General features: G+C 36.7%; 1 protein-coding gene across 1 annotated transcript; it reads right to left on the bottom strand.

The window, feature by feature from the left end:
- Positions 1-108: 108 nt before the first annotated feature.
- On the bottom strand, positions 109-26,494 carry LOC145988331 (phospholipase A1 2-like). The gene is made up of 7 exons (XM_083123198.1): positions 26,362-26,494; positions 18,360-18,492; positions 11,775-11,920; positions 8,035-8,280; positions 5,981-6,163; positions 2,051-2,240; positions 109-310 (listed from the first exon to the last, which is right to left on the bottom strand). The coding sequence occupies exons 1-7, from the start codon at positions 26,393-26,395 to the stop codon at positions 253-255; spliced, it is 990 nt and encodes a 329-aa protein (XP_082979324.1). The 5' UTR covers positions 26,396-26,494; the 3' UTR covers positions 109-252.
- Positions 26,495-27,787: the final 1,293 nt, after the last annotated feature.

Below are 27,787 nucleotides of genomic sequence, written 5' to 3'. Positions count from 1 at the left end.
TCCTTCTTTTCGATCTATTGCCACATGCTTGTGTTCCTGAAATCACGTCATAAACCGGAACGCAAAATAAAATACTTCCCATACAAAAACAACAAAACGGTTATGAATAATGCTTTGTTTTACTTCAATATAAATATCATCTATTACACTTTGCCATTGCGGCATATGACTAAATTCTCTTCGTGATTTGTACTGTAGGTCGAAGTGAACAAAAATGCGTTTCACTGAAGCGATGTATAATTTGATCTCGGCTCATGCCCCACAAGCTAGATCGATTTCGGGTATATCTAGGCAGTATATACCCTTCTCGCTGAAAAAGAAGAGAACAGTGTGTAATATGAAAATGTCTTATACCAGTAATAATCATAATAACTAAGGCTGAGCAGTTACCGCTTTGAACCGATACAAATGCCGATACTCTCACTACCGATACCGATGCTTAAAGAATATAATGGCTACAAAACGTTTTTCAAAATATCGATTAACATTATAACTATGTATCAATTTACCAAGATTTTTTGCTTTAAAATATTCAACAATTACATCAGAATATTAAATTCACAAAATTAGTTTTTTCGTACAAAACTGGTACAAAATAAAAATGTACTTTGAATTTTGCATAATTTCCAGGATAATTATATTGACGAAAGTGTCCCGCTGGATTTTTGCGGGTCTGTGAAAGGCCAAAATGCCGGCAAAGTCTCGCCCGTTATCGTTAAATACATATGCATCGGTATCGGCTATTCCCAAAAAATAACAACTACAATGTTCCTTATAACAATGAATGATTCTTTACAACACAGACAACCAAGACAAACGATATTTTTCAGTAATGTTCTTGTCATGCAGACCATTTGTCACTGTATACAAGGCCTTGAAAAAGGCAATTTCTATTCTGTGTACGCCATCGTTCTTAGCACTGATACAACATTCCCATTGCCATCACCCTTTTTTCTGTTGGGTAGTGTACTGATAGCTTAAGTAAGCAAGAATCAAATTGTGTAAAGGCTTCCCCGGTTGCGTAGTGGTAACGTCGCTGTCTTGTAATTAAGTGGCTTCGTTTCGGGTTCGATACCCGATTGAGGCACATGGTGGTTCCTGGTTCGAATCAGACTTTAAGTTGTAGGTTCAGTCCAAATTAGCCTTTCTGTTCATAAAGTGGATTTAAACTCTGTGTGGCCAATCAAACGCTGCCATCTCAAATTTGAGTACCACTGAACAAGAAGTACAAAGAATTTCTTTAAAGCAATGCACATACAAACACATATATAGGTATATCAGTGCCGCAGTGTTATAGTTGGCAGAGCGTCTGACTGACACACAAGAAAAACGGGATCGATTCCCGTGGGATTTCAGGTGGGAACTTTCCAGGAATATCCCTGCATGGAGCGGCTATGTGGTTCGCCTGGTCATCTGGACAGTGTTGCTCATCATATTATCTTCACAAATGACACACACACACACGCATATTAGTCCCGTCTAGTTCGCCGCACTTTTTGATTCACCCCGCAATCGCGCATCTAGTTGGTTGCACGGTACACCACCGACTCGTCAGCTCTGTTGATTTGGTGTCAAGTAGTGTATTTGGTGTTTGGACTACGTTCTGGAGCGGTGTAATGTGTGGTGTATGATCACCTGGTGAGTGCTAACTAATCAAATGCACGTTTAAGCTGCGGACAGGCAGTTGTTGAATCTTCTGAGCTCGAACACCGCTATTCATCTACTTGGTTGAATGCAATTTCCCTGCAAGAGCCTGACACCGGGGTACACCTGCACTACACCTATACCCTGTCCCAGCTAACTGGGAAATCAAGTGGCCAGAGCGAAGCAGTAGATGCTGATGGGAAGGCTGGTAACTGCATTCGCTTTCCTCAACTCCACGTAATTCCGTTCCTCTTACGTGTTCATTGGAGGAGCCATCTCTCGTCACTACTTGCGCAGATACTTGTTTTCGTCTGCCTGCTCCACAGTTAGCTAGGACAGAGTATAGTGTAAAAACAAAACTGCAGCGAACTAGACGAGGCTATTGAGTTAACTCCTGTGTTAATACCTGTGAGGGTATGTTTCACCCAGGGCAGCAGTGGAACCGTTACTGAATACGGAACATGTCCCAGGAGCAGCGGCGGAGCAGTCGTTGAAGCTTGTTCTGTAGCCGACGTACGGGGCCTCCGTTGCGTTCCTTAGAGCATGGACAAGGTAGCAGATGGCTTGCCTATGCGAGCAGAGATTCACCCCTTTATCTGGAAAGATAAAGCAAAAAGGTGCGATCAGTGACGGGTTCCCCTACTTTACTTCCCAAGTGAGTGACATGGACGTTTTCAGAAAATCTTCTATGCTGGGTCTTCTTTATACAGTCACTCACAATGTTGTTCGTACAGATGAATTATGAGAAGGAAAAGAAAGCAAAAATTATAACAAGCCTTAGTACAGTACGTATTCTCCCAACATGTAGTTATAACACATATGGTGATTTATTTACAATCGTTTATTCCCCCATAAACTTTATTAATATAGAAAAGCCATACATTTTCGTGTAATAGACTAATTTTAAGTCACATTTCTGTTCGTACACTTGCAATGAAAACAGAAAAAAAAAACAGAAAAATGTTACAAAATGTGACAGTTTAATAGCCAGATGAAATAACCCTTGGTCTTAATAACCGCTTGGCATCTTCTATGCATAAGAGCGACCAAGGTCTTGCAGATGTCTGGGGTGATTCAATCTTAAGCGACTGCGCTCTTCAGATGTTCTTGTGACTTGCACTCATGTTTATGGACACGTTTCTACAAAAATATCCATAAACGCTCAATCAGATTCAGATCCGAACTTTGAACTAGTGTTTTCAACTGCTTTGGTACATTCAAAATCAACCAGTCCCTGTTGAATTGAGCAGTATGTTTGCTGCCGTTATCCTGCTTGAATGCGAACACTCGTGGCAACTCCATTTGCTGAGCACTTTTTTTCACGTTATTCTTAAGGATAATATTACAGACATGTTTGTACATGATTCCACCAACGACTTGCAACTCTTTTAGTTGACAAAGATCAAAATGGATCCTTCACCATTCTTTACCGTAGGAATTGTATTGGCAACATTGTCCTGCGTACTTGCCTTCCTCCACACTCTGGACACACTATCTGATCCTTTCAGCTTTGTTTTGGTTTAATCGGACAAGATTACGTTGTCCCAAAACCCCTGATCCTTATGTAAATACTCTTTAGCAAATCCGACTCTGTCGATATGTTTGCCCAGTACGAACAACATTATGAATAACTAACTGTACGTGTCCTGAAATGAGCGAGATACATTGAATTCCTCCTTACATAGGGTTTACATGTCATCGTAAGGTATACGAGCAAATGTTTAAATGGAACGAGAAGAGAAAGAAGTGATGGACACACAGACAGACTGAGAGGAAGAAATAAACGAAATAAAGTGTGCGATAGAACGGCAGGTAGAGAGAAAAAAAGAAGCTTAGAACGGAGAAAAGGGGAAAAGAAATAATGGAAGCGATAGAGAGGGAGAAAGATATCTATAGGGTCAAAGTGTGTTTGTTTATTATTGTGAGGGTGGATTCCTTGTGATGTTTGTGGACGCGACGATGAGATTCAAACTTTCGTAGGGATGCAACGGGTGATCTTAGCAGATGGCAGCTCACGTGTCAGCCTCCTTCACTCAGGGTTGAATTCTGCGGACTAACGAAGTTCTGGACCCAAATACATCATTAGAATATCCTCACGAATATATATATATATATATATATTTTTGAAACCAGGTAAAGAATAATTATAGGCCATCAATAGTTAACAGCAGCTGTCCAGATTATATAACTAATAATAATGTTCTACAATTTAAAATATATAAGGAAGTCAACATTTTCCAATCTCTCTTTTATCATTTGTTGGTCTCGAGGCACCCTTCCTCCCATCTACCATGGGTCAGTTACGCCACTGTCTCCTGCTCTACTTTTCATCAGGCAAAAACTGGATGACCTTGACATGCTGGAATCTTTCTTACTACATTCATTCTCGCTGGTCGTCCTTTACTGTCTGAATCGACAGAGAGCGCATACAAATTAATCCTCCTTGTAAACATGAACGTTTTCCTGTCATGGAACGTGTTGGGTGTTCTCTTGCATGAATAGAAGATTAGTATGCAATCTCAGTTGCACATTTTTTCCCTATTCATTCTGCCTCATCTCGAAATTCTGATTTATAATTTATCATATATAGTACACTCTCTCACAACTATATTTACCAGATATGTCCCAATTTTAATTTAACACAATTTACAAAGAGTTAAGAGATTGCGAAGATTTATAAGCCATTAATCACTAAACACAATCTTTTAAAAGTAACTTTTTAAAATTAACTGAGTTACAGTTAAGAGTTAATTGTTCCAAAAGTAACCGAGTTACAGATTACTAACTTTAAAACGTAACTCAGTTACAGTTACTGGTACTTAGTATCTCGAGCGGACGAATCCAAAAGCAAAAGGAGGTGCAAGTAGAAACATGTATTAAACAGCTCTGTGGGTCTCAGATAAGCAATTCCTTTGATGTTGCTCACTTTTGTACGTTTGTAATGGCTGTTAAAACTCATAATCAATCATTTCGAAGAGGTACAAATATAATTTTTTGGGCCTGCTTCCATGTCTGCGTTCCGCTTAAAGCCGGGAACGGGGAAGCGACCAATCCAGCGCTATAAGAAACGCAGCAGCCTGTAGAAGGAGTTACACGTAGTACTTATTTTCGCCACGTTATATCTCTCTGTAGTCTGGTTGGTCTGCGGCGAATTCCCCGCTCCCCACTTCCCTTGCCAGCTTCTAGAGCGCCCGCCGTAAGAACTGAAAAGGCCTTTCATTTTTAAATTTATTTCATAATAATGATGAAAACGGAACCCAATAATTGTGTGCGGGCAGGTAAAATATATGTACTGCATTTATAATGTAATCATAATGTAACTTTAATGCAGTTTACAGTCGTATTGAATGAAGACCCTTAACAAGTTTGCATTCCAAATTTTCCTTTGAAGTAAAAGTGTTTGTATAGTGAAGAGCACACAAGGAATACATGTTTTTCAAGATGAAGTTTTCATTTCTTTGTTTTCAAAGTTAGCCAGCCATCTTTGCTTGCTCTTGGTGTCGTCCTTAATTGACTAACACTGTATTCCTGCAGTTCTATCTCTAAGCATCCGTAATTCCAAGTTCTAACCACAGATGTCACAATTTATAATTGGTATTACTAGTCCAGTACTTTTTACTTATTTTGATCTCTTGCCTTCCACTAACACAAATACATGAAGAACATAATAATGTAAAATCTAAATTCCTGTTTTTCTATTTCTTTATCTAATAAATAGAAATGCTGAATTGTTGGTAATAATGAGCATCAATGTCTACACCGAGAATCGAACAAAAATATCACTTGGACAAGGCAACATCTATTCTACAGTATTAGATTACCATTAATTAAAAAGGAAAGGAGTAAGCTTAGGAATTCACTTCGTCATTCGAAATTATCACAAACATAGGAAGGATGATCTAGTTGAATTCTTCCGCTTTTCTCCATCTATGAACATTTATTACATTCTCTTTCACTATGTTATTCTCTGAGGACCTACCAGATGTTGCGTTAACTCTCGATAGATTTAAAAACGATGTTACTCAAAGGAGCTATTTCATGTTGCTCGAACCCTTTTTTCTTTGTTGTTTCGATATAACAATAATATCACTTCCTAGTCATCCCTGCTAAATCCATCAATGCCCCTACCCTATATGTTTGGGAGTGTAATTGATTTTTATTTAATGTTCTAGCAGGATAACTGGCCGTAGGTTACACGAGAAAAACAACTTGCGACGTAAACAAGCATGTGAGTGAACAACCAATCATCTCCATTTGCCAGATTAATTTAGTGACAGTGATGTACTACATCGGGTCCAGGATATATATATTTTTTGAAATAAATACAACTACATACCTGCGCATGCGGTTTGAAATTTCCCTCCGTTCACGCAGAACTGAAGTCCACCGCTTCTGATGTCGCACGTGTTCCCATATCCATCGCAGTTGGTGACGATTGTCTCTACATAGCAAGCATCGTCCTCATCAAGGCGATATCTGTTGTCCAGTGACCCATCAAGAATGATCCCTGGATCCGTACCTGCATCGAACAACAATGAAAAGCAACAATAATATATTCTTTGCTTTGTGGGCGAAGACAGCCATGATCTCTCAAGTTTAGTCGGGACTGTTCTTTATTTTAGATTCCTGTCCCGAACACCTACCTACTTCTTCTGAATATACTCGGGGCGAATAAAAATTATTTTTCTTGTTTTTTTTTCTTTCACTTCAGACACATTCTGTTTCGATACAGGAATCAGTAAATTAATACTAATCTTACTCAATTACATTTGTTACAATTGCTTACATTCGTGTGGGAGTTGTTAGCACAGCGAGCTAAGGCGCTAGGGATTCCGGTTTCGAATCCCGGCGAGTCTCCAATCATCACTCATCTTCATCGTCGCGGTGACAGAAAAGCGATGGTAGTAACAAAAAACAACAATATTTGTTACTATAATCATGACTCTATATCAGATTTTCTTTCTTTACTCTGAATGTTAAAGAAAAAAATCCAAAGGTGCAGCAATACCTTAATTTTCTGTTCACCGGTAAGAATTATGGATTTCTGAAGCGTTTTCGTTTCATTTCTTTAAGTAATGAAAATATTCGTATACTGTAAGAAAAATTGATTGGAAAGATATTCCTTTATAATAAGTTAATGTGCTTGTATGCCCATGAAAAAGAAATAAGCTAGTCAAAAGTAACGAGAATTACTGATTTATTACTAAGTAGAAATTTAAATAAATGTATTTTGTGGTTATGTATAACCTATAACAAAATATAAAATTAACTTACACATTGGCATTATTTTCTTCATTTCTACACCGAAATCTTTGAGAAACAAAAACATTTTGAATCATTGCCACCTGATGACACCTGTTTCTGTTTGATGTTTCGTTTCGATTCTACAAAACAACGAAAGAGACATATTATCCAATATGCGCGAACCACGCTGCAAAGGATCTAAAAATCCACCGCTATTGGATTGATTTTGCTATTACGATGAACAAAATATATCACCTGTCCTTAAATCTTCATTGGCATGTCTAAATCAGTCGTATAATAAAGTATTTTGGTTTATGCGAAAAGTTACCAAAATCTACGACAGTAAGCCTCGTTTCGATTCTATAGAGGCCTCATCTCGATATGTCTCGAAGTGTCTGATCTCGTTATCGTCTCGACTTTTAAACGGCCATCTCGGTCTCGGTACAATAATTAGGATTTAGTTTCTTATAATGTCATTTTTATAAAATGCTTGGATCTAATATTACGAGAATATCGGAAAGTCTTCCAAGGTTTCGAGTGCTAACGTCACTCTCATATTAAAATTAATATAAACAGTTGGCACATTTTTAGTAATAATTGTGTTTATCTTTATGCAAAGATAAACACTTCAATGTCCTGATGTTACGTTTTGTTGATTATTATATTATGTGTTTCAATTTCGTGTTTATCATGATGTAAAACCATGTTCAGGAAATTCCTAGAAGTACAAATTTGTTAACAGTGTATTTTCCTTTCCAGAAAATAATTTTATTTTATGTTTTTAATGATGAAATACTATAATATGTGTTTAAAAAATGAATTTGATATCCATATTCTACACAGACTGGAAAATTTCACCTGGTTTTTTGATCGGGGTAGAAAATACATCCAAGATAGTGTTGGTTGTTTGATTTGGTGTTTTAAGTGCACTTTATGCACAGTGAGACTAATCGGGACTAGAACTACAGTTTAAAGTGAAATCCGAACCACTATGTGCCTCCACCGAGTATCGAACCCGGGATCCCTTTATTACAAGGCGACGACGCTACCACTGCGCCATCGAGGAGGCCCCCAAGATAGCGTGAAAATAGGATATGCCACAAGTTACGGGTTAAGAAACTAAATATGCCTATACATATGGCTTACCTACAATCCAGACTGAGCACTTGTTTCTGACGCTGATCCCTATAGCACCAGCGACGTGTGCCCCCAAACTGTGGCCAACCAGGCGAACCGGCTTCTGGTCGCACTTGTCAAGCAGGGCGTTCACAAAACTGGCCACGCATTTACCAACTGGATACATGCTTTTAAGCGCCCCAAAATAACAGGCGCCGCTGGCGTAGTATATCCAGTTGACGGCAAAGACATTATAAGTACCGTTGTCCAAGTGTCCTGAAATATGAAACATTAGTTAACTTTTGTGTTGTTTTTTTGTCTGGTTCTATTTATTTATTTATTGAATTCAATTCTGATGCAAAAGTTTGTCTACAGTTTTGAAGTGGGATCCGAACCATTTTGTCTCCACTAGGAATTCATTGATTACAAAGCAACAACACACACCAACGAAAATGCATACAATATAATGCATGTACTTAAAATGCATCAATTTACACAACCATTTGTCGTATTATTCTTGGTCTCTTGGCTCGTCATTGATCGAATCTTGTGATCGGATGCAACTATTAATTTACCCTCTTAAATTGTTGTTAAAGATCTCAAGAAAGTTTTCTCAAAGAGCAAAATGCAAATGGATAACATGGGGTAAGTTTTGCAATATATTTGCTGAATTCACCCCGCCTAAAAATATTATTATTCCAAACATCATATTTGCGAATTATATTTTACGAATTCAAAGTATCTTAGATTTTATTGGAAGAAAATATATAAAATATTTGATACATTTCAGTGAGTCTAGTAAAATTGTACAAATAATATTGATAAAAAGCATGTGCCTTATGTATTAAACCTAACATACTGTACATATACTCATTACGAAATTCCAGTGATACTATATCTTGCGTTTGTAAACACTTTATATTATTTTCAGGGTAATTCATTTAAGGTTACGAACACTGATTTCTCACTCAGGGCACAAGCAGATCTGCGTGTGCGCACTCACCTCTACAGAGTGCTCTGCATGGCTGGGAGAGGGAAAGCAGCGCCTGACCTGTCTCCCTTTTGTTCCACTTACAGCCGTTACCCCTATCTTGTCAATGGATTCTTCCAGTTAGCGCCTGTACACTTACGTCATTGGTTGCGACTAACAGAGAAGGACTCTACTCAGCCCCTCGCGGTTATTAATCAATTTTCATTTTCTTACAATCACTATCTATTCTGTTCGAAGTTATAATTCCTCACAAAGATTCTAAAGTGCCTTTTACAAGGTCAAATTAAACATGAACAACTCGTTGAATTGAACGCAATTGAAAGTCATTGAACAGCGTTCCTATTGGAAATCTTGAATGGTCTGAAATTGCTCATGTACAGCATCAAAGAAAAATTGGGTAAGTTCACATTTGACCAAAAAATGGCAGTGTGTACGCATTAAAAGAAATACATCGAATAGCGATTAGCAGTAACAGACATAATTTTATTTCCAAAGGAAGAAGTAGGACATATTAGAAACTCGAAACAAGTGTGATGTTGATGTATTTTTTCCAGTCCGCTTTAGACGGAAGCATTTCCATTAACATTTTTGCTAACATAAATGATAAGTAAATGCTTCAAAAAATCTTACAGCAGATAGTACGTAGTTTACAGCATTTCATGGAACATATTTCGGTTTGCTTTTGCGATTACAATGTCTAATACATACAGTACGAAAGGCACAGCGAGTTATACCATCTATGGTGAGTGCAAAGTGTTTACAATTGAAAAAACTAAAATATTCTTCCACACGTGTATAGTATACGCTGTAAAGTATGTATCTTATCAGCGCCATTCTTTTGTATCTAAAACCATTTAATACGAAACGTTATACCGGGTGATCCGTTTGAGATGTCAGAAAAGTAAACCTTTATACACAAGAGGTTAATGTACGTATCTCCGAGCAGCTTGTTGTAATATAAGAACAAGGGATGTAAGTTTCGAGTGATTGGAGGTTTACTGACTTCAGCTGCGTGGCGGCAGTAGCATGCATGTAATACTAGAAAATTTCGCATACCATACGATATACTGTGTGCGCTGATGTGCCGTGATCACCACCTTTGTTACCATCAACATTAGCGCCGCCATGTGGCTGAAGTCTGTAAACCTCCACTCATTCGAAACTTAATCCTTTGTTCTTATACAGGGTCCGGCAGAGGAGTTAGATGGTTTTGAAATGTGAATAACTCACCTAATTTTCAAAGGTACAGAAATGTATTACTACAGAAATACAGGTTATTGTATGCCATTTTTATTTACCACGACAGTTCGTGTAAAAAAAAATGATGCCTTCAATTTACTTCTATACACATTCGAAGGTCTTTTTCCTTTCCTTTTAAATGACCTACGTAAGATCTTGAGTCAGCGCTTTGTCCGTTTAAACAATTGAAAGAAATTCAAATCAATAATCGGCGATCCGGTGAGAAATTGGTGGCCTGCTTAACTGTTTGTCAGCCAAGTAAGCATGGAGCCCTGGAATGTGCAACATCGAACGCTTGTTGTGGAGGGATTCTTCAAGGCTGGAGAATCTGTATTGAAAACTCAGCGTCTTTTTCAATGTCATTTTCATGTGGCACGCCATAGCGTGTACCCAGCTGCAACACTATCCTCGCGTGGGTGCAGAACTTCAGATTTACAGCATCAGCTATGAATAGGTCACCACCTGGCCGTGTTGGAACCCATGGCGTGCCACATGAAAATGACGTTGAAAAAGATGCTGCTCTGCGTTTTCAATATAGATTCTCCAGCCTTGAAGAATCCCTCCACAACAAGCGCTCGATGTTGCACATTCCAGGGCTCCATGCTTACTTGGCTGACAAACAGTTAAGCAGGCCACCAATTTCTCACCGGATCGCCGATTGTTGATTTGAATTTCTTTCAATTGTTTAAACGGACAAAGCGCTGACTCAAGATCTTTCGTAGGTCATTTAAAAGGAAAGGAAAAAGGCCTTCGAATGTCTATACAAATAAATTGAAGGCATCGTTTTTTTTACACGAACTGTCGTGGGAAATAAAAATGGCATACAATAACCTGTATTTCTGTAGTAATACATTTCTGTACCTTTTAAAAATTAAGTGTGTTATTCACATTTCAAAACTATCTAACTCCTCTGCCGGACCCTGTATTACAACGTTCTGACATCTCAAACGGATCACCCGGTACAGTGGGATCCTTGAGTATTACCGCGCAAATTGTCCATCACCATGTTCATGCACTTTATTTGGCCCCATAAGAGCTTCAAGAATTAAAAGAAAACTCAAAACAAGCTGTTGACATCTTCTGTACCAGCGTAGATAAGAATCCATCGCTTAAAAACACATAGGATGTAAGAGAAAAATTAATGAAATTAGTCATGGACAATTTGCAGGGTAATACTCATGGATCCCACTGTACCTCTCGGTTGAAGAGTTATCGTCTTTTAAAAATGTGAAGTGATACATTGTATACATCTCACGCGGCCGCCATCACACCTGCATTCGTGACCTAGAGGCCGCTATTCGATAATCGATTTCAATGGCATGTGCTCTGATTGGTTGACAGTCAGGCTTGGATCGCGTTAATTAGAACCATTCCTAAACAGAAATTGTTTGACCGAACCTTGATCCAATGAGAAAAATGGCGTTGTCTCTGACGTCATTTCCCTTAAGCGTTCAATTCAAGAACATGTTCATGATTTATTTGATCGTGTACAAGGCGTTTAAATCTATTACTTTGTAAAATTCTTGCGGATATAACTTACCGTCTACCAATAGCTTCATAACTACTGTAGTTTCGTCGTTGCCACCCCCGTGAATGATAACGGTGTTGATCTTAGAACATGTCCATCCGTAGTCCTCCAGCGCCGTTACGTTCTCTTCCGTAACGGGAATACGGAAGGAGGAGTTCCTGAAGATAATAAGAACTGTTAAAGTCTGAAATGGCTAAATGTATTAAAAATTTTAGGAGTTTTAAAGGTTATGAAACACACTGGTTGTTGAATGAATCACCCCAGCTCGTTAGAAATGTGAAGCAGTCGAATTTTTAGTTCGTTGTGCGCTTAACGTTGTGCAGTGCAAGTCCACACATCAATGAATTCTGAAACAACAATTAGAAAACTAAATGAACGAGAAAGCATACAGTCACAGAGTCATAGGGGTTACTAACTAATCTTCTAGAATAATAAAAAGAAACTTTCTACTAATTCTTCCCTTCTTTTCTTGTATTTGTACCTTTATTCTGTTTTTTTCTACATCTGCCTTCCACTTTCAGTCTCTCAATGTAAGTACCTTTTTGTTCGTGATTCCTTCCTCATTTTCTTTCCATTTCTCGTTCCATTTTCTTTTCTCTGCTCTTTCTCGCTCACGCTCTCTCTCTTAACCGCCTCGCTTGTATGTTTACCTTCCTTACTTTCTTTTTCTCGTTTCTTTATAACGCCTTTTCTCTGTCTCTTGCTTATTTTCGACAGCCTTTCTCTCTGTTTGATCATTTACTCTCTCCTCTGCTCTCCTATTTATTTCTCTTCTCTCTGTTTCCCTCCATCTCTTATGACTCTTTCTTTCTCTCAATCTCTACAGCTTCTTTCACATATTTTTTTCTCTGTACCTTAAAACATTTTGTCCCTCTCGATGACGTACGACATAAATTTTCGTTATTATTATTTTTTTTTTTTCATTTTTGGAAAATTGCTAGCGTCCATGGACAGGTATAAGGAAAACTATGTCAACTTATTCTTTCTCTTCTCACCGTTTGTTTGTATCTGGGGCATTCCATTCTGGGGTGTTCCATTGCTTAACTGATAGCTAAGCAACATTTTTCTTACAGTTTCTGTGCAATGAATTTATGAAACTAAACACTGTTGTTTAAGCCAGATTCATAGCAAAATTTGAACAATTGGTAGGACAGATAAAACACTGCCTATTTATTTAATAGTACATTTTTTTAAATTTCTGTGAATAATCAAATTATGAAAAAATAAATCATTTAAGGCAATGACAGACTGTAATTGACCTTTTAATATTCTAGTGGAGTTGAAAGGGAAATTTAACAGTTAAAGAAGAAATTAAATGTTTCTTGGTGTCACGGGTGGACAATACAAAACAAAAGTATGTCAAAAAGTTAAAATTAACTAACAATATGTAAAATATCTTCTACCTTCTAACTTAATTATTTATTTATTTATTTATGCTTTGCACTTCTACAGAGGATTGAACCTCCAATTACAGAAGGCGTACACTGTGTTTGATTAATACAATAGAAATTACATGGAAATATACAAACACATATTCATTCATTCACGTACAGTGGGATCCATGAGTATTACCCTACAAATTGTCCATCACCGTGTTCGTGCATTTTATTTGACCCAATAAGAGCTTCAAAAATTAAAAGAAAACTCAAAACAAGCTGCAGGCAACTTCTGCACCAGCATACATAAAAATCTATCGCTTAGAAACACATAGGATGCAAGATAAAAATTAATAAAAATAGTCGTGGACAATTTGCACAGTAATACTCATGGATGCCACTGTACAATACATATAACATACAACATACGTAACGCATGAGATATATATACACTTATCTACATACATTTAGGCAAGAGGTTTATACGTAATTCACAAATATTGCACACTGTAAATGGTAACATTTATATTAAACAATCTATATTCTATCAGAGTTTCTATAGCACTGAATCTAATTATTATTTTATATCTGTCAAATGGAAGTGAAAAATCTACACATTGGTTATTTGCAACAAGGATATTGTAACTGTGACACATTCTATTTATTGGTGAGTTTCTATATTTCTGAGTTTTTGAAATTTTAGAAGTTAGAATATTTCTATTACGCAGATTATTTTTTCTTATATTGAATTGTATTTGACCGAGAAAGGAGCTGTTGTCTAAGACACCGTTAATTGTTTTATGCAAGTACAATTGTTCTAATATTTTCCTCCTATTACTAAGACTCTTAAATCCAAATATGTCAAGCAGATTATTATAATTCACGTTATTTTGTCGTGGGGACATATCATATTTCTTGTAAAATAGATACCTTAGGAACCTTTTCTGAATTCTTTCTATGCTATTTTCGTACGATCTATACAATGGAGACCAAATAACGGATGCGTATTCAAGTCTACTTCTTACTATGCTATTATATAGAGTTGTAATACAATGTATACTCTTAAAATATCTAGAATTCCTTATAACAAAACCCAGTGATCTGTAGGCCTTATTTACCATATATAATATGTGTTCTTTGAAGGTCAAAGCAGAATCAATGAAAACACCAAGATCTTTGATTAGGTTCACCTCTGGAAGTAATTTACCACAAATTGAATATGTACACCTCAAATTATTTCTTTTATTCGTTAGTTGCATAAAGTAGCATTTATTTGTATTAAATGTGAGATCATTTAAGCAGCTCCAATCATATAGTTTATCTATATCTTCTTTGAGATCTATTGTATCGTCTAGACCATTAATTACTTTGTACAATTTAATATCATCAGCATACAAAAGAATTTGTGAGTTCTTAACACAAGTTGGTAGATCGTTTACGTACAAAATAAATAAGAGAGGTCCTAGATTAGATCCTTGTGGGACACCGGAGTTTACAGTATATTCACATGACTTTGATTCTTTGTAAGTTACATATTGTCTCCTACCCTGAAGATATGATTTCAGTAAATTCAAAATATTATTTGTCAAACCAAAGCCTGATAGTTTATGCAGAAGAATATCATGGTTGATTTTATCAAAAGCTTTAGCACAGTCAATATAGATTGTGTGTACAGCAGATCTACAATAGAATGCATTATATACATCTTGCACAAAATTTGCGAAATTGGTTGTGGTAGATCTACCTGGAAAAAACCCATGTTGGCAATCGCTTATGTAGTTTTTGACATGTTTGAATATTCTTGCATATAAAATTTGTTCTAACACTTTAGCAAGTGCACATATTACAGCAATTGGTCTATAATTTTCAATTCTTGTACATTCACCTGATTTTAAGATTGGGCAGACTTTAGTTAATTTCCAAATCTTGGGGAAACATTGTGTCTTCATTATTAAATTATAAATAAAACATAATGGTTTCTGAAGCACTTCGGCGCAAGCCTTAATTACATATGGAGCAATTCCATCTGGTCCACTGGATTTTTTCGGTTTTAATTTTTTTACTGCATACCAATATTCCTTGTCAGTGATCCCATAATTAGTGAGTGAACTAGATACATTTAATTTAACTTCGTCGGTAATTTCGTATGTGCTAGGATATTCAGCATAAACAGATTGAAAGTATGATGCAAAGCTGTCAGCTATACTTTGATTTGTTTGTAAAGTTCTGTTGTCATGTATCATAGTTTGATTTGAATACGCGTTTCTACCCTTCTTATTATGTACATAGTTCCAAAAAGATTTTATATTATTGTTAATGCTTTCCACGGTTTCTTTAATGTACATACGATATGCTTTATTTATAATTGCCTTTGCCTTTTTGCGAGTTTCTCTATATTTTGTTTTACTATCATCCGCGTATTTCATGCGTTTTCTATGATATTCCTTAAGTTTTAAACTTTTAATAATTTCTCCAGTAAACCACTGATGGTATTTGCATTTTCTGTGGACCTTCTTCTTTGGTACAGTGTTATGAAATACAGAGTTCACATTTTCATAAAAATATTTTATAGTCTCTTCCACTTCACACATGCTAGTAATGGGAGCCCAGTTTATGTCTCGTAACATTTCGTATAATGTTAAAAAGTTTGCCCTCTTAAAATCTAATATTTCGACTGGATTTCGTTTCAACACATTTGTTGATATTTTAAAATGCACATTTAATATTAAAGCCGGATGGTGAAGATCTTCCTTGACAAGAGGCATCTCATCCGTATTTACGATGATATTGTTATGTACATTTGTTAGAATTAAATCTAGGGTTCTACTATTGTGATTTTTAATATTGTTAATAGAATGTAAGTTATAAAGATTCAAGAAATTGTCCAAACTTCTGTAACAAGTTCCACCTGTTTGCAGGTTATAGTTGGAATCTAGAATTTTCGGCAGATTAAAATCACCAATTACAATAATGTTATTGTTTTGCAATTCTTCGTAGTCTTCAAACAGACCATAGAACGATATATAATCATTCAGAGTTGAAGAAGGGGTGAAGTATACAGCAATTACATAATATATTCTATTATTTCAGTTTACTTTTACACATAAAATATCCCTATTATTGTCTAGAATAATATTATCAGATCTTATATTATGCTTAATAGCAATTAATACGCCTCCTCCTCTCTTATTTTCTATCCTGTCATGTCGGAACACACTATAGTTATCATCAAACAATTCATTACTGTATACACCAATATTTAACCAAGTTTCAGTAATAACAATTATATCGTAACTATTCACAATATTATTTACATAAAACTCTTGTGTTTTTGTATTTAGACCTCTAACATTTTGATAGTAAATGGAAATGTCATTTCGGGAAGCCATTTAGAGTCATGCCAATTTAGTAATATCTTCAATTGTCTTTAAAACAAAAACATTCCTGTCGCCTTCTCTTTTTCTTAGTTTAATGGTACCTGAACTGTCAACCCACAAGAATGCATAATTTTTCTCTCGTTTTATTTTTCTTGCTTGACCATATATTGTCTTACGAAGAGGTGTTAAGCTTTCGTTAATATATACACTGTCATTACCAGAAAATCCTATATGAGTACAATTAAGATTCCTTTTAACCTTTCGTTTTTGTACAATTTTCTCTTTATCTGCCCGCCTTACAAACTTGACAATAATACCTGCTGATTTTTGATAGGGAAGTTTCCTTAACCTATGGCAAGTGTCTATCATTTCATTTTCCACTTGCATATCTAGAGCCCGTCTTACATTTTTCACAATTTCATAAGGATCTTCATTTGGGTTTTCGGGAATTCCGAAAATTTCCACTGTATTTCTTCTCCCGTATTGTTCAAGTTCATCAAGCTGCAACTGCGTCTCCTGAAGTTGTTTCTTGAGCTGAGTGTTCTCTTCTTGCAGCCGTTCTACCTGTCCAAGACATGTGGCGATGGTCTCGGATTGCTTTTTTTATTAAATCAACATTTTCATCCAGTTTTTGATGAGCATAATCCAATGATTTGCTCAATTCCCGCTCTGTCTCTTTATTTTGCTTCCTCAGTTCCTCCACTTCCTTTGATAGCGTTTGCAATAGTTTGTATACATCCATCATAGACGGCTGACTCATTTCATTTGGTTCCGAAACACTTTCAAGAGATATACTACTGCGTCTATCCTTTACACAATTTTTACAGCGCCATACTTGTTTCGTATAATTTATAAATTCTACATCTGCGTCTTTCAGCTGAACACATTTCGTATGAAACCAATTAACACAGTTGGTACACTGTATTTTTGATAAAAGTTCTTGCCTCGAAACAGGTTTCGAACACACCGCACACGCATTCATGCCGAACGATTGTGCTCGAATCGTGCTGTATAAACGATGTGACTACACTTGTCGTTGAGACTGCTGTTCTTTGTTTACATTGTATTGAACGACGAGAAATGATTAAATATATAACTTTACATTACTATTTTCGATTGATTCATGTATGTATATAATCTACAGTACTTACTGCATTTGTTTTATAACAGGAATATCCAGTATAGACACAAAAACTGAGTAAATTAAACAAATTTGAGTAGCACAAACAAACGTTCGTTACTGCATCTTCTTCTTCTTCTTCTTTCTTGGCGCAGTGGTAGCGTCGTCGCCTTATAATTAAGGGATCTCGGGTTCGATACCCGGTGGAGGCACACAGTGGTTCGGATCCCAATTTAAACTGTAGGTCCAATCCCGATTAGCCTTACTGTGCATAAAGTGGACTTAAAACACCAATCAATCAATTCTAACTTAATTATGTAAAATATGATTTTTTATCCAAGATCATAATATAGAATAAAATTAGAGCATTTCATTTAATTTTAAAAAAATACTTTCATGTGCACTTTAATATGGAATACCCCATCTCTATTCTATCAACTGAGCACAGCTATGTTTTAAAAACCACATGGTAATATACGTAAAAAATCTTCACAGACATTTACTAATGCGCTTTGTCATGAGAGGAACATAAGAGTTTCATTCATAGCTACACTGTTATTCTTGGTTTTATCATCTGTGCAGTGAAAAATCACCATTTGATAAATAGAATCCACTTATTATTTCCGAAATAAATTCAGGGCTACCTTTCTAATGAGAGTAAGCCATGCATTTAATTATACGTTTCTTTCTTTAAATATTAAAAGCAATTTTAATTTGTACTTACGCATAAAAATAATATTTAATGTTTGGATCCGGGCATAGTTCATCGGATTTGCCATTTCTGCACACTCCTCGAGTTTCTCCCTGTGAGCCAATCGCATTGGAGGAAATTTCTTCAACTTCTTCCCCAGCTGCCCCTAGGAAGGAGAGGACATACTTATAAATATATATGAACTTATAGATGTCAATGTAAGTTTAATATGAATTTCTGATATAGGTATTTTGAGTACCTTAATGATTATAGAATATTTTTCATAATTCTCTGAGAAGACTACGTAGATTGAAACATCTTTCTACGAGATTGCAAAAACTGGACATATGGAATCCTACTTTAGGGAAGGGGAAGGTACTCCCTAACCCTCCAAATTGCCAGAAGGAGGAGGGTAAGAGATACTTTTTGAGAGATTGGTCGATTTATTTCGGGTGAAGCTCAAGCTTCGGTTCTTCTTAAAAGTGATATTTGAAGAATTTCCAGCGGAATGGGGAATTCTAGTACCACCTCTCTCTCGAGGCATCAAGGTATTATACAGTGGCTTATTTTTTTAATTTCAACTTCAAGGCGACACGAAAAATTCGAGTTATCCAAAAATCGAATTAACAACAATATGTATCATTAAAGATGATTTCAAGGGAATGAACAACTGCTCGAATTATTCAAGTTAGAATTAAAAAGGAGTCCACTGTAAATAAAACATTCTCCTCAAAGACAAAATTTTGCAACAAGTCAGGGGGTAGTATTAACCGGAAGGGTGGAATTCCTCCTCAACCTTCAAAAAACACCCTGAATACGCCACTGCATATACTACTACATATATCCATACATACACCTATACATGTTCCTTGGTAAGGATAACTAATATTTAAACGGTTGGGCAACATTTATTTTCACCAGTGGCGGCGATTAATTTTCATAACCGGGGGGCAAGATGCCAAAACTGGAGGTGGCAAAGAGCCACCCCCCTTTGTATATAAGGTTTAGCATAGTGCGACGGCAAAGTTTCGAAAAGTGAAGGGGCAACTACCCCCCTTGTCCCCACTAATCGCCGTCACTGATTTTCACCATGCACTTGCAATACATTTCAGATGAAATGACATGAAAGTCCGTTGGAGATGGACATTACCAAGAAAGGCTTTTCCCCGACGGATTAGACTACAAAGTACGCGTGTCAGAAGAAATTCCAAGTGTAAACGCTGATTTGCAGGTATGTTTGAACTTGAAAGTCTGTGTCAAGTGCAAAATTGTGGCACTATCTCACCCAGACGCTTCAGTTAATTGCAGTGTAACATTTACAATGAAAGTCTATGAGAAAAAACATTCAGCCAGCATTGTAGACTATTAAGCGGACATATAACATAAACTTTAGAAAAGCGTAATTACTGGCCTAAATATTATTTGCGTGCGGAATCTATCATGAAGACGTAATAAACGGATTATTCAACCCATATCACGTGAGCAGACTTACTGAGGACAATCAGGACGACACATCGATGCGGGCATGGAGGAACGCAAGATACGCACTGGAGAGAGAGTTAAGCAATAGAGTTTGTGGGACTGGACGAACTTCAAGCGAACTTGGAATCAATTGATGTCGAAGTATTCTGAAATCCATAAAGATCTATGTTGTTAGTTGCACACAGGAAATCATTTTGAAAACTTATAACCGAAACAAATGGGTTTCGGTTAGTTGTAGACAAATTCAGATTCTTGGCAGATAATACTGGGAAGTTCTTCTATGAAGTCTGTCAATTATGGAAGTTGTCTCCTTCCACACCTTTCTCCAAACTGCCTGCCCTTCAGTTATAAAAACTCATCTTATACGTCTCATTATTTTTTCACCAATCATAAAAATTAAATTGAATTGAAAATACCTTTGACGCTGTTCTGAAGTTCAGAGTTGAGTCCACTATTTAAATAGAAACTGGATTAGACTTGCTTTATTTCCATAAACATCTATCAATTTATTGATGAACAGTTCTTTGCTTTTTTTGTACTTTTTCACGATGCACAGAGACCACTTATTCTGCTGTCATGTCGTGGGAGTTTCATGGCAACCACCATCCAAGTTTTCAAGCTGCAATCTCATCACTCGAATTACATGAAGTTTTTCTTCAGATATCTCAGGAGGAGCAAGTGCCCACCTGCAAACTTGCTTTGATATATTTCTCTCTATAATCTTATCAAATGTCAACACTCGCAGTCAGTGTAATCCTCTGTGGAACTTGCGCTGTGTTCTGTCCATGTATGTTTGCGACTGTCCTTTCAACAGTTTCTTTTTATCCCCTTTCACTTTAGCCCAAAGTGGGAGAAAAAAGTAGGTAAAATAAAAAAAAATCAATCAATAAAGCAGTTAATGTTTCACTCAAATCGAAACAATTATGCACATTGACGTCAATTGACATATTTTGGGATCCGTGTGCAAAACCCAGGTCACCTGGAAAGTTGATCTGAAAGCCGTTACATTGGTGTTGAAATGGTCTAACGTTGTGCCGATTTTCGCAATTCTTTCTGTTACAGTTCTTGAGTTTCAAGTTGAAACTTCGTCAAGCATAGTCAACTGTTATAAGTATTCGACAATTTAGATCTAAATTTTCAGTGAGGACTCTTTATTTTTATTTTGTACAGAACATCTAAAAGTACAAAATGACACATTTCTTGTAGAATTATGTGGTGGGAGGGTCACCTTACCCGTCAGCCCATGGCACACATATGACGTATTTAATGTCTTTGTTTCAATACTGATCTTATTGTGTTTGTTCCTATTTCATCTCATCGTCATAATGAACTAAAAAGAACCACAAAATTGACGTTAAGTGTTCGAATAAAAAGCAACAATCAAAGAACACAGCGTTAAACACGCACGAGTAACAGTTTCGAGTTTAGAATTTCTTAATATGAGGCACATTCTCCCTGTTTCGACTGTCAAGTTCACAAGCCAGTACGGGACATACTTAACCGTGCAACCCGATTAAAACATTCAGTTCACAATCTTACCTTGGCGCTGATCAACGAGCAGATATATAATCGCTGCAAGAGAAAATATAATGTCTACATAAAGGCGCAGTATTCGAGTGAAATACAGAATGAGAGAAAATGCCGAACGAAACCAAAAGGGAGTGTTTTGTAAAACAAGTGGTCTTAAGTAGTGTGCTACTTGTAGCAACGCTGCTATAGCCAGTCACATTGTGAAGTTTTAACAACGCTACTATTTAAATTAAATGTAGAAGAAAACTTCCTGCAGCAAGATTTTTTAATTATTGATTTCAGTCAACCGATTTCGGACTAACATGTAAAATACTTTGTGATTGATTGATTTACCTTACACCAGTTACATCACATAATATATACTATCGAAATTTGCATGTTATAGTCAATGAAAAAAGGTATATACAATATTATCTATATATAAACATAACATTATAGGTATTAACTTACATACTGTATTTTCACAATGAAATGAACCTCCCCGATGGCGCAATGGTGACGTCATCGTCTTGTAACTAAAGAGCCCCAGGTTCGATTCCCAGTGGAGGCACATAATGGTTCGGGTCTTACGTTAAGCTGTAGGTCCAGTCCCAATTGACCTTACTGTGCATAAAGTGAACTCAAAACACAAAATCAATTCATCCAACTTATCATCAAACATAAGTGTATGTGATAATTTACGTTGAAAGTAGTTGAAGTGTAACGAAGTAGTGTTAATAAATTTGGCCATAAAGGATGATAGCTGCAGTCAGGCTAAGTATTTCCGAGCGCTTCTTTGTGGGTACCCCTTCATCAATTTAACGCATCTAATTGGAACAAAACAAGAAAAATACACAATACATGCATACATAGAGACCTTCTTTCCTCACTAAATATTTTACATACAAGAGATCAAGGAAAGTAGGCAAAAAAGGTAAAGTGCTTCCCTGTGCTTAGCACAACGCCATGAAGGCGTATAGGGGGTGTGGGGGTAACGCCCCACACTTTCTTGATCCGGTCATGAGTGGGGGTGATGTGATCAGCATCACGCCCCTGACCGCATTTACCCCCCAGGGTTTCCCCCAGGTACCCAGGCATTATTCTTAACGTGGTACATTTGAGGCAAAAACTAGAAGCTTATACTTAGCTAATTTAATTCTAATTTTGTATAATTCGTACTATTTCGTGTCCCCTTAGAGTTCGAATAAGAAAGAGTCCGCTGTATATCTATTTAAACAGAGGAGATTTTTTCATAAAATTTTACGATAAGATCATTGGTGTGGGGATTACCGAGATTTGGCAACCTATTTTACACATCCCTACCCCACATCTAGCTACATAGATTACGCAATTAAGATTGAAAGTATATCTTGTTTACCTGCGAAATTGCAAAAAATTGCAACCAGAAGTACGATTCTTCCTTCCATATCCGCTTTTCTATTACAGCCGATTAGACCGATGTTTTCTAGCGCCTGTTTACGCAAAAGTAACCCTTTTTATGATTATTTAGGAAAGCAGCTGTTTTTTTGTTATCTGGCAGGAAAAGTTTGTTCGCCTTCTAGGCAAATAAATATGACAGGTTTCCACCAGACTTTCTTTATTTAACTTGTCTCCATATCGCAAAAAAACAGCTCTGCAAATTATTTTCTTTTCACGTCTAGGTGGAGTTGGTTAACTTCGGCTGATAGATGTCACTAGTGTCGTCACAGGTGTTGAATGTTAGGAAGAATTACTAATAAATAATTTTTCTAAAAAAAGATACACCATTGTATAAAGGGAACTACTTTACTATACCGGAGACACCTATCAATGATTTATTTCGCAATTTTTTACATTGCTAACGTACTATTCTGCATTGCGGAACATTTCTTTAGGTGAAATAATGATTTTCTAACGAAAATAATGTCTATTTATTACATTAACGAGTACTTACTGTTGTTCCTTATTTCCCACAAACCATCTACGGGCAGCCCCAAAAACCATTGATGTTAGCCCAAAAATTCACGATAGCCCCACGAACCATCACGGGGACGAGGTATGCCTACTAGGTTAGGTTAGGCCTGTTAGGTTCCATTAGCACTCCTTTCGTCCAGTTTAGCATATACGGACAACATCGGCTTGTAGCAGAAGCAATATCGCGTATTGTGCTCTCGTGCAGAAAGCAAATGGCGGCAGCAGCAATAGCGCATCGGAAATAGATTTTCGTAGAAAACCACATGTATTCGCATTAAAATGGATCAAAACTACATTCCTGAACATCAACAACGCTACAGAAAATGATTTGCGCAAGTACTTTCTCCTGTAAATTTGAAGAAATCCGTCTCCGGTATAGTAAAGTGTTACCGTATAAAGTAAGAGAATAATTTGTACATAATATACTCAAATCAATTCGTCATGAGTATTTACAATACAATAAAGGCTAAATATTTGCATCTTCTTTCTGTAAACGTATATACTATAATTCGTTACTTCGAACAATCAAGATCAAGATTGTAGTGCGAATATTTAGTTCTGGATAATGATAAAATCATTTCTCAGAAAAATAACATACCTAATGAATGTGAATGCTCTTCAATTTGAATGTGGATTATTTGAAGTGAACGAGTAACTCTTGCCTATGCATGCATTCATCCTCATTTTCGAGATTAGCCAAAAGTAGCAGAATAGCGATGCAAATTAACAAATATGCAAGGCATTTGGACAATTTCAGTTAAATATCGGGTGTAATATACAGGGTAACGTTTTCGGAAAGTACTCAACTCTCTACTAATTAGAACTTTATTTTAACTATTTTATAATAATATTAAATTAAAGTTAAGGAGAAAATATTACTTCGCAAAGGTTAAATGTGTTCCGTTAGCGAGTTTCCATAAGACGGCAAAGATAAGAGTTTATGTTTCGTTCACCTTTCCTCTTATCGTACCGAGGCTGGAACAGACATTGTCGTGTACTTAATTGGCGTTTGATTATATTCTTGAACTTCGCCCTGCATAAAGACAAAGTGAAGGAACATGATGGTAGGCGATAAGCCTTATATTATTTCTACAACAGAGCGTAGACTGCGATTTTAATGCACACTAAAATACGAAAGTACTCTATAAAAAATGCAGTAATGTCCTGAAATGATCTATAAAATTTTAAAAATGCTCTTTTATTGAGAAGCTTACATGTTCATTTTACCAGTCCTGTCAAAACAAAGTGACTGTCGATTTTCCCTTAACAAAGACTTCAATCTAAGAAGCTCATATTTAAAGTAGGTGACTGGATTCTATGTCCCCTGGTATTGTTTGGTGCTTTGACCCAAAACAAATAAAATTCCCTGAGTAAAGGGGGGTGAGGAGAGAATGTGTTCTCATGTCCACATGTGCATCTGTGAGTATCTCCTCCTCCATCTCATCACCATTGATTCATCCGCACCTCCGCGATTACCTTAACATGGAAGAAAGGTGACGTAAAATATACTAATTTAATCAAGAATAGGCCCATTCTTCTATGAACCAGTGTTTCTCAGCCGCCGGGGCGCGAGAGGTTCTGGAATTTATTATTTTATTTTTCTAAGCATTTTTTGTGAATAAATATGTAACATTGGAAATATTCTGAGAAGGAATAATATTCGTAATTGTGTCGAAAACCTTGGACCCAGACAGAGGCACATAGTGGTTCGGATAAACACTTTAGATCCACTCCCGATTAGATTAACCTTTCTGTGCATAATTACAATCAATCAATTTAATAATAAAATAATCAATTTTACACTGAATAATATTATAAATTTTTGATCAAAAATGGATAATAATCAGCACAAATTAGTTTAATGGTTAGCTACAATGTGCAACATTACTGCATTAGTCCACTGATTTATAAACTAATTAAATGTAATTTTATATTTGACGGTTTTCTCGATTATTTCTCAATTAATTATTAAAACTTATGTTAGTGTGGACTTTGAAACGTGGAAAAGGTATTTACGAAAAGTATGTTGAGACCGGCCAGTCGTCATGTGAAAAACTAATTTACCTGGCCGCGGTCACACGATGGTTGAGGACAACTGCTATAATTACATAAGGTCCCCAAAAGAGTCAAATGTTTGCAACCATAGGGGGGGATGCAGTATCTAAGGGGAGAAAATCCCTCTCATCTTCCTCTACAGATATCATCTCGTGTGCGCATTGTGCGAATTAAGCTTTTTGCTTTGGGGAGGGGTGGGATGCCAATTCAATGACGTATTTGTGATCTCATTTCGGAAAGTAGTAGTTTTTTTTTTTTTTTTTTGAGTATGCAAATTTGTAGCTCTATGTTACGAGTTAGTGAACTAAACTATTGCCTTTCAGTTTTAAGTACCTTAGAACAGTAACTCTAGCCTAGGTCATTAAATCTTAATATTTACACGTAATTTAGAAACATTTAGTACATTTACATTTGAAGAAAACGTACACAAACAGAGCTATTGAACTAGTAAAACCGAAAGTTTGACTTATCGCCCACGTAACCCACCTACAAGTTTCTTGTGAACACTTTAATATATGTAAAATATCAGCACTATGCCATGAAAATTTAAGTGGAAAACAGCCTGCTCGGTAAAGTTGACCAGTTTCAGAATGTGTCGTGTTATCAACAAGGATGCATACTTTCCGGCAAGGAAGTTTTAAATGGACACGAATGATTTTTCAATTATTGCTTTTGTTACAAATTTAAGACAACATGGTTTGATCTCATTTTCTTTGACAAGGATAAAAATAATTTTATTTTGCCAGGGATATAACTTTTTTGGGGGGTGGAGATGCCCGGCAACCCACCGTTAATTCGCACATTCTGTGTGTGTGTGCGCTAAGAAAATGAGCGCTATGCAATTCAAATATTTATAATGAAAGAAGTTGACATAAGCAGCTCAGTTTTCATTCTGTATTTTTGCATAATTATCATTTAGTACAAACGTACGACGAGTATTCAACTAACGTCACACGAAAATTCCCCATAGACCTACCTGCATGCATCCACCTTGAGACAACAAATAAATGTAAAGTAAGAAATTAATGCCACTCACCAATTATCAGAAGCGCCAGAAAAACTCGTAACATGGTTAGTATATGCGCACTTATTTGCTTGAAGCACGTATGCTTTCACACATGTACGCACGGCCAGAAAAAAGACAGGTTTGGCACCCATGCGGTCTGGAGTCACAGTTAACTCGCGGCATGTGTGCACGTCACATGCTGAAGGTTACTATGTGGAATTTTTGAAGGAGAAAGTGTTTCTTTTAGATACGTGCATACAGAAATGAGAAAAAATATGCATAGGTAAGAAATTAGGTCATTTTGTACGTGCTGGTATTATTAGCTTCTTAGTAGTGTAATGGTCGTTTAAGGGTTATTTAACTTTTTTTTATTCGTAGCATACCGGAAACTTTCAAGGTCAAGGAACACTGATTTGGCCCTGGGTCTTTGATTATCATTACGTTTGTGCTGATTACCGACTGTACCTGTTACGCAACTCGTGACATTGACATCCGAACTTGCAAGTCGCCCATGGGCATGTTGTCCAATCCCAGGCGTATTAGCATGAGTTTCACTTTCCACACTCAACTGTAACACAAGCCGCATCCTTCTACGGACGGGGGTCCCCGGTGGCGTAGTGATAACGCCGTCGCATTGTAATCAGGAGGTCCTCGGTTCGATACTCGGTGGAGGCCCATAGCGGTTCAGATTCCACTTTAACCGTAGTTGCAGTTCCGATTAGCCTATCCTTGCATAAAGTGGACTTAAAACAACAACTTCTACGTACGGCACAAAACAATACTGCGAAAGTGTGGAAATAATCAAGCCAACCAAATCTGACCCAAGAGCTTGAGTTGAGTTGTTGTTTTAAGTCCACTTTATACACAGTAAGGCTAATCGGGACTGGACCAACAGTTTAAAGTGGGATCCGAACCACTTGTGCCTCCACCGGGTATCGAACCCGGGACCCCTTGATTACAAAGCAATGACGCTACCACTGCGCCATAGGGGAGGCCCTGACCCAAGAGCAGTGGCGTACACATTTGGGGATGAGGTTGCAGCCTCCCCTCCGAAATATTGAGAAAATCAAAATTTTGAAATGAAATCAGCGAATAACTCGGGTAAAACCAAGGTGGTAACCCCCCCTTAAAATGACCACAATTATAATTTCTGTCTGTGAACAATTTCCAAATCGAAGGTTAAAAAATGGTAATTACGAAATAGAATGCACTCCCTCCGAAGAAATCCCGCGTACCCCTGAGAGCACATGATGTGTGTAAAATCTGTTATACACTCAGATTGTACTTAAACTTTTCTTGTACATACTTTTATGCTCTAATTGTATAATTTAATATCATTTCTCCACAATAATTTCTTCAATCTCATTTAATTTCTCCATTTGTTTCATCTATATTCCTGCACCCGTGTGTATAACATACGCAAAAGTAAGTGATGACCTTATCTAAAGGCACTCAA

The sequence above is a fragment of the Lepisma saccharinum genome, chromosome 5 (genome assembly GCF_977018435.1).
Source record: "Lepisma saccharinum chromosome 5, izLepSacc3.1, whole genome shotgun sequence".
In the NCBI taxonomy this organism is placed as follows: domain Eukaryota; kingdom Metazoa; phylum Arthropoda; class Insecta; order Zygentoma; family Lepismatidae; genus Lepisma; species Lepisma saccharinum.
Note: the sequence above shows the minus strand (reverse complement) of the source record. Positions and strands in the feature narration are given on the sequence as shown.

Bases quoted from the DNA above. Each gene is read 5' to 3' on its own strand.
- LOC145988331 (XM_083123198.1), bottom strand. From the start codon at position 26,395: ATGTTACGAGTTTTTCTGGCGCTTCTGATAATTG. The intron at 8,281-11,774 runs GTAAGTTATATC...TTCATATTTCAG, and splicing joins TATGAAGCTATTGGTAGACG to GACACTTGGACAACGGTACT. The intron at 6,164-8,034 runs GTAAGCCATATG...TGTTCGATGCAG, and splicing joins GTGCTCAGTCTGGATTGTAG to GTACGGATCCAGGGATCATT.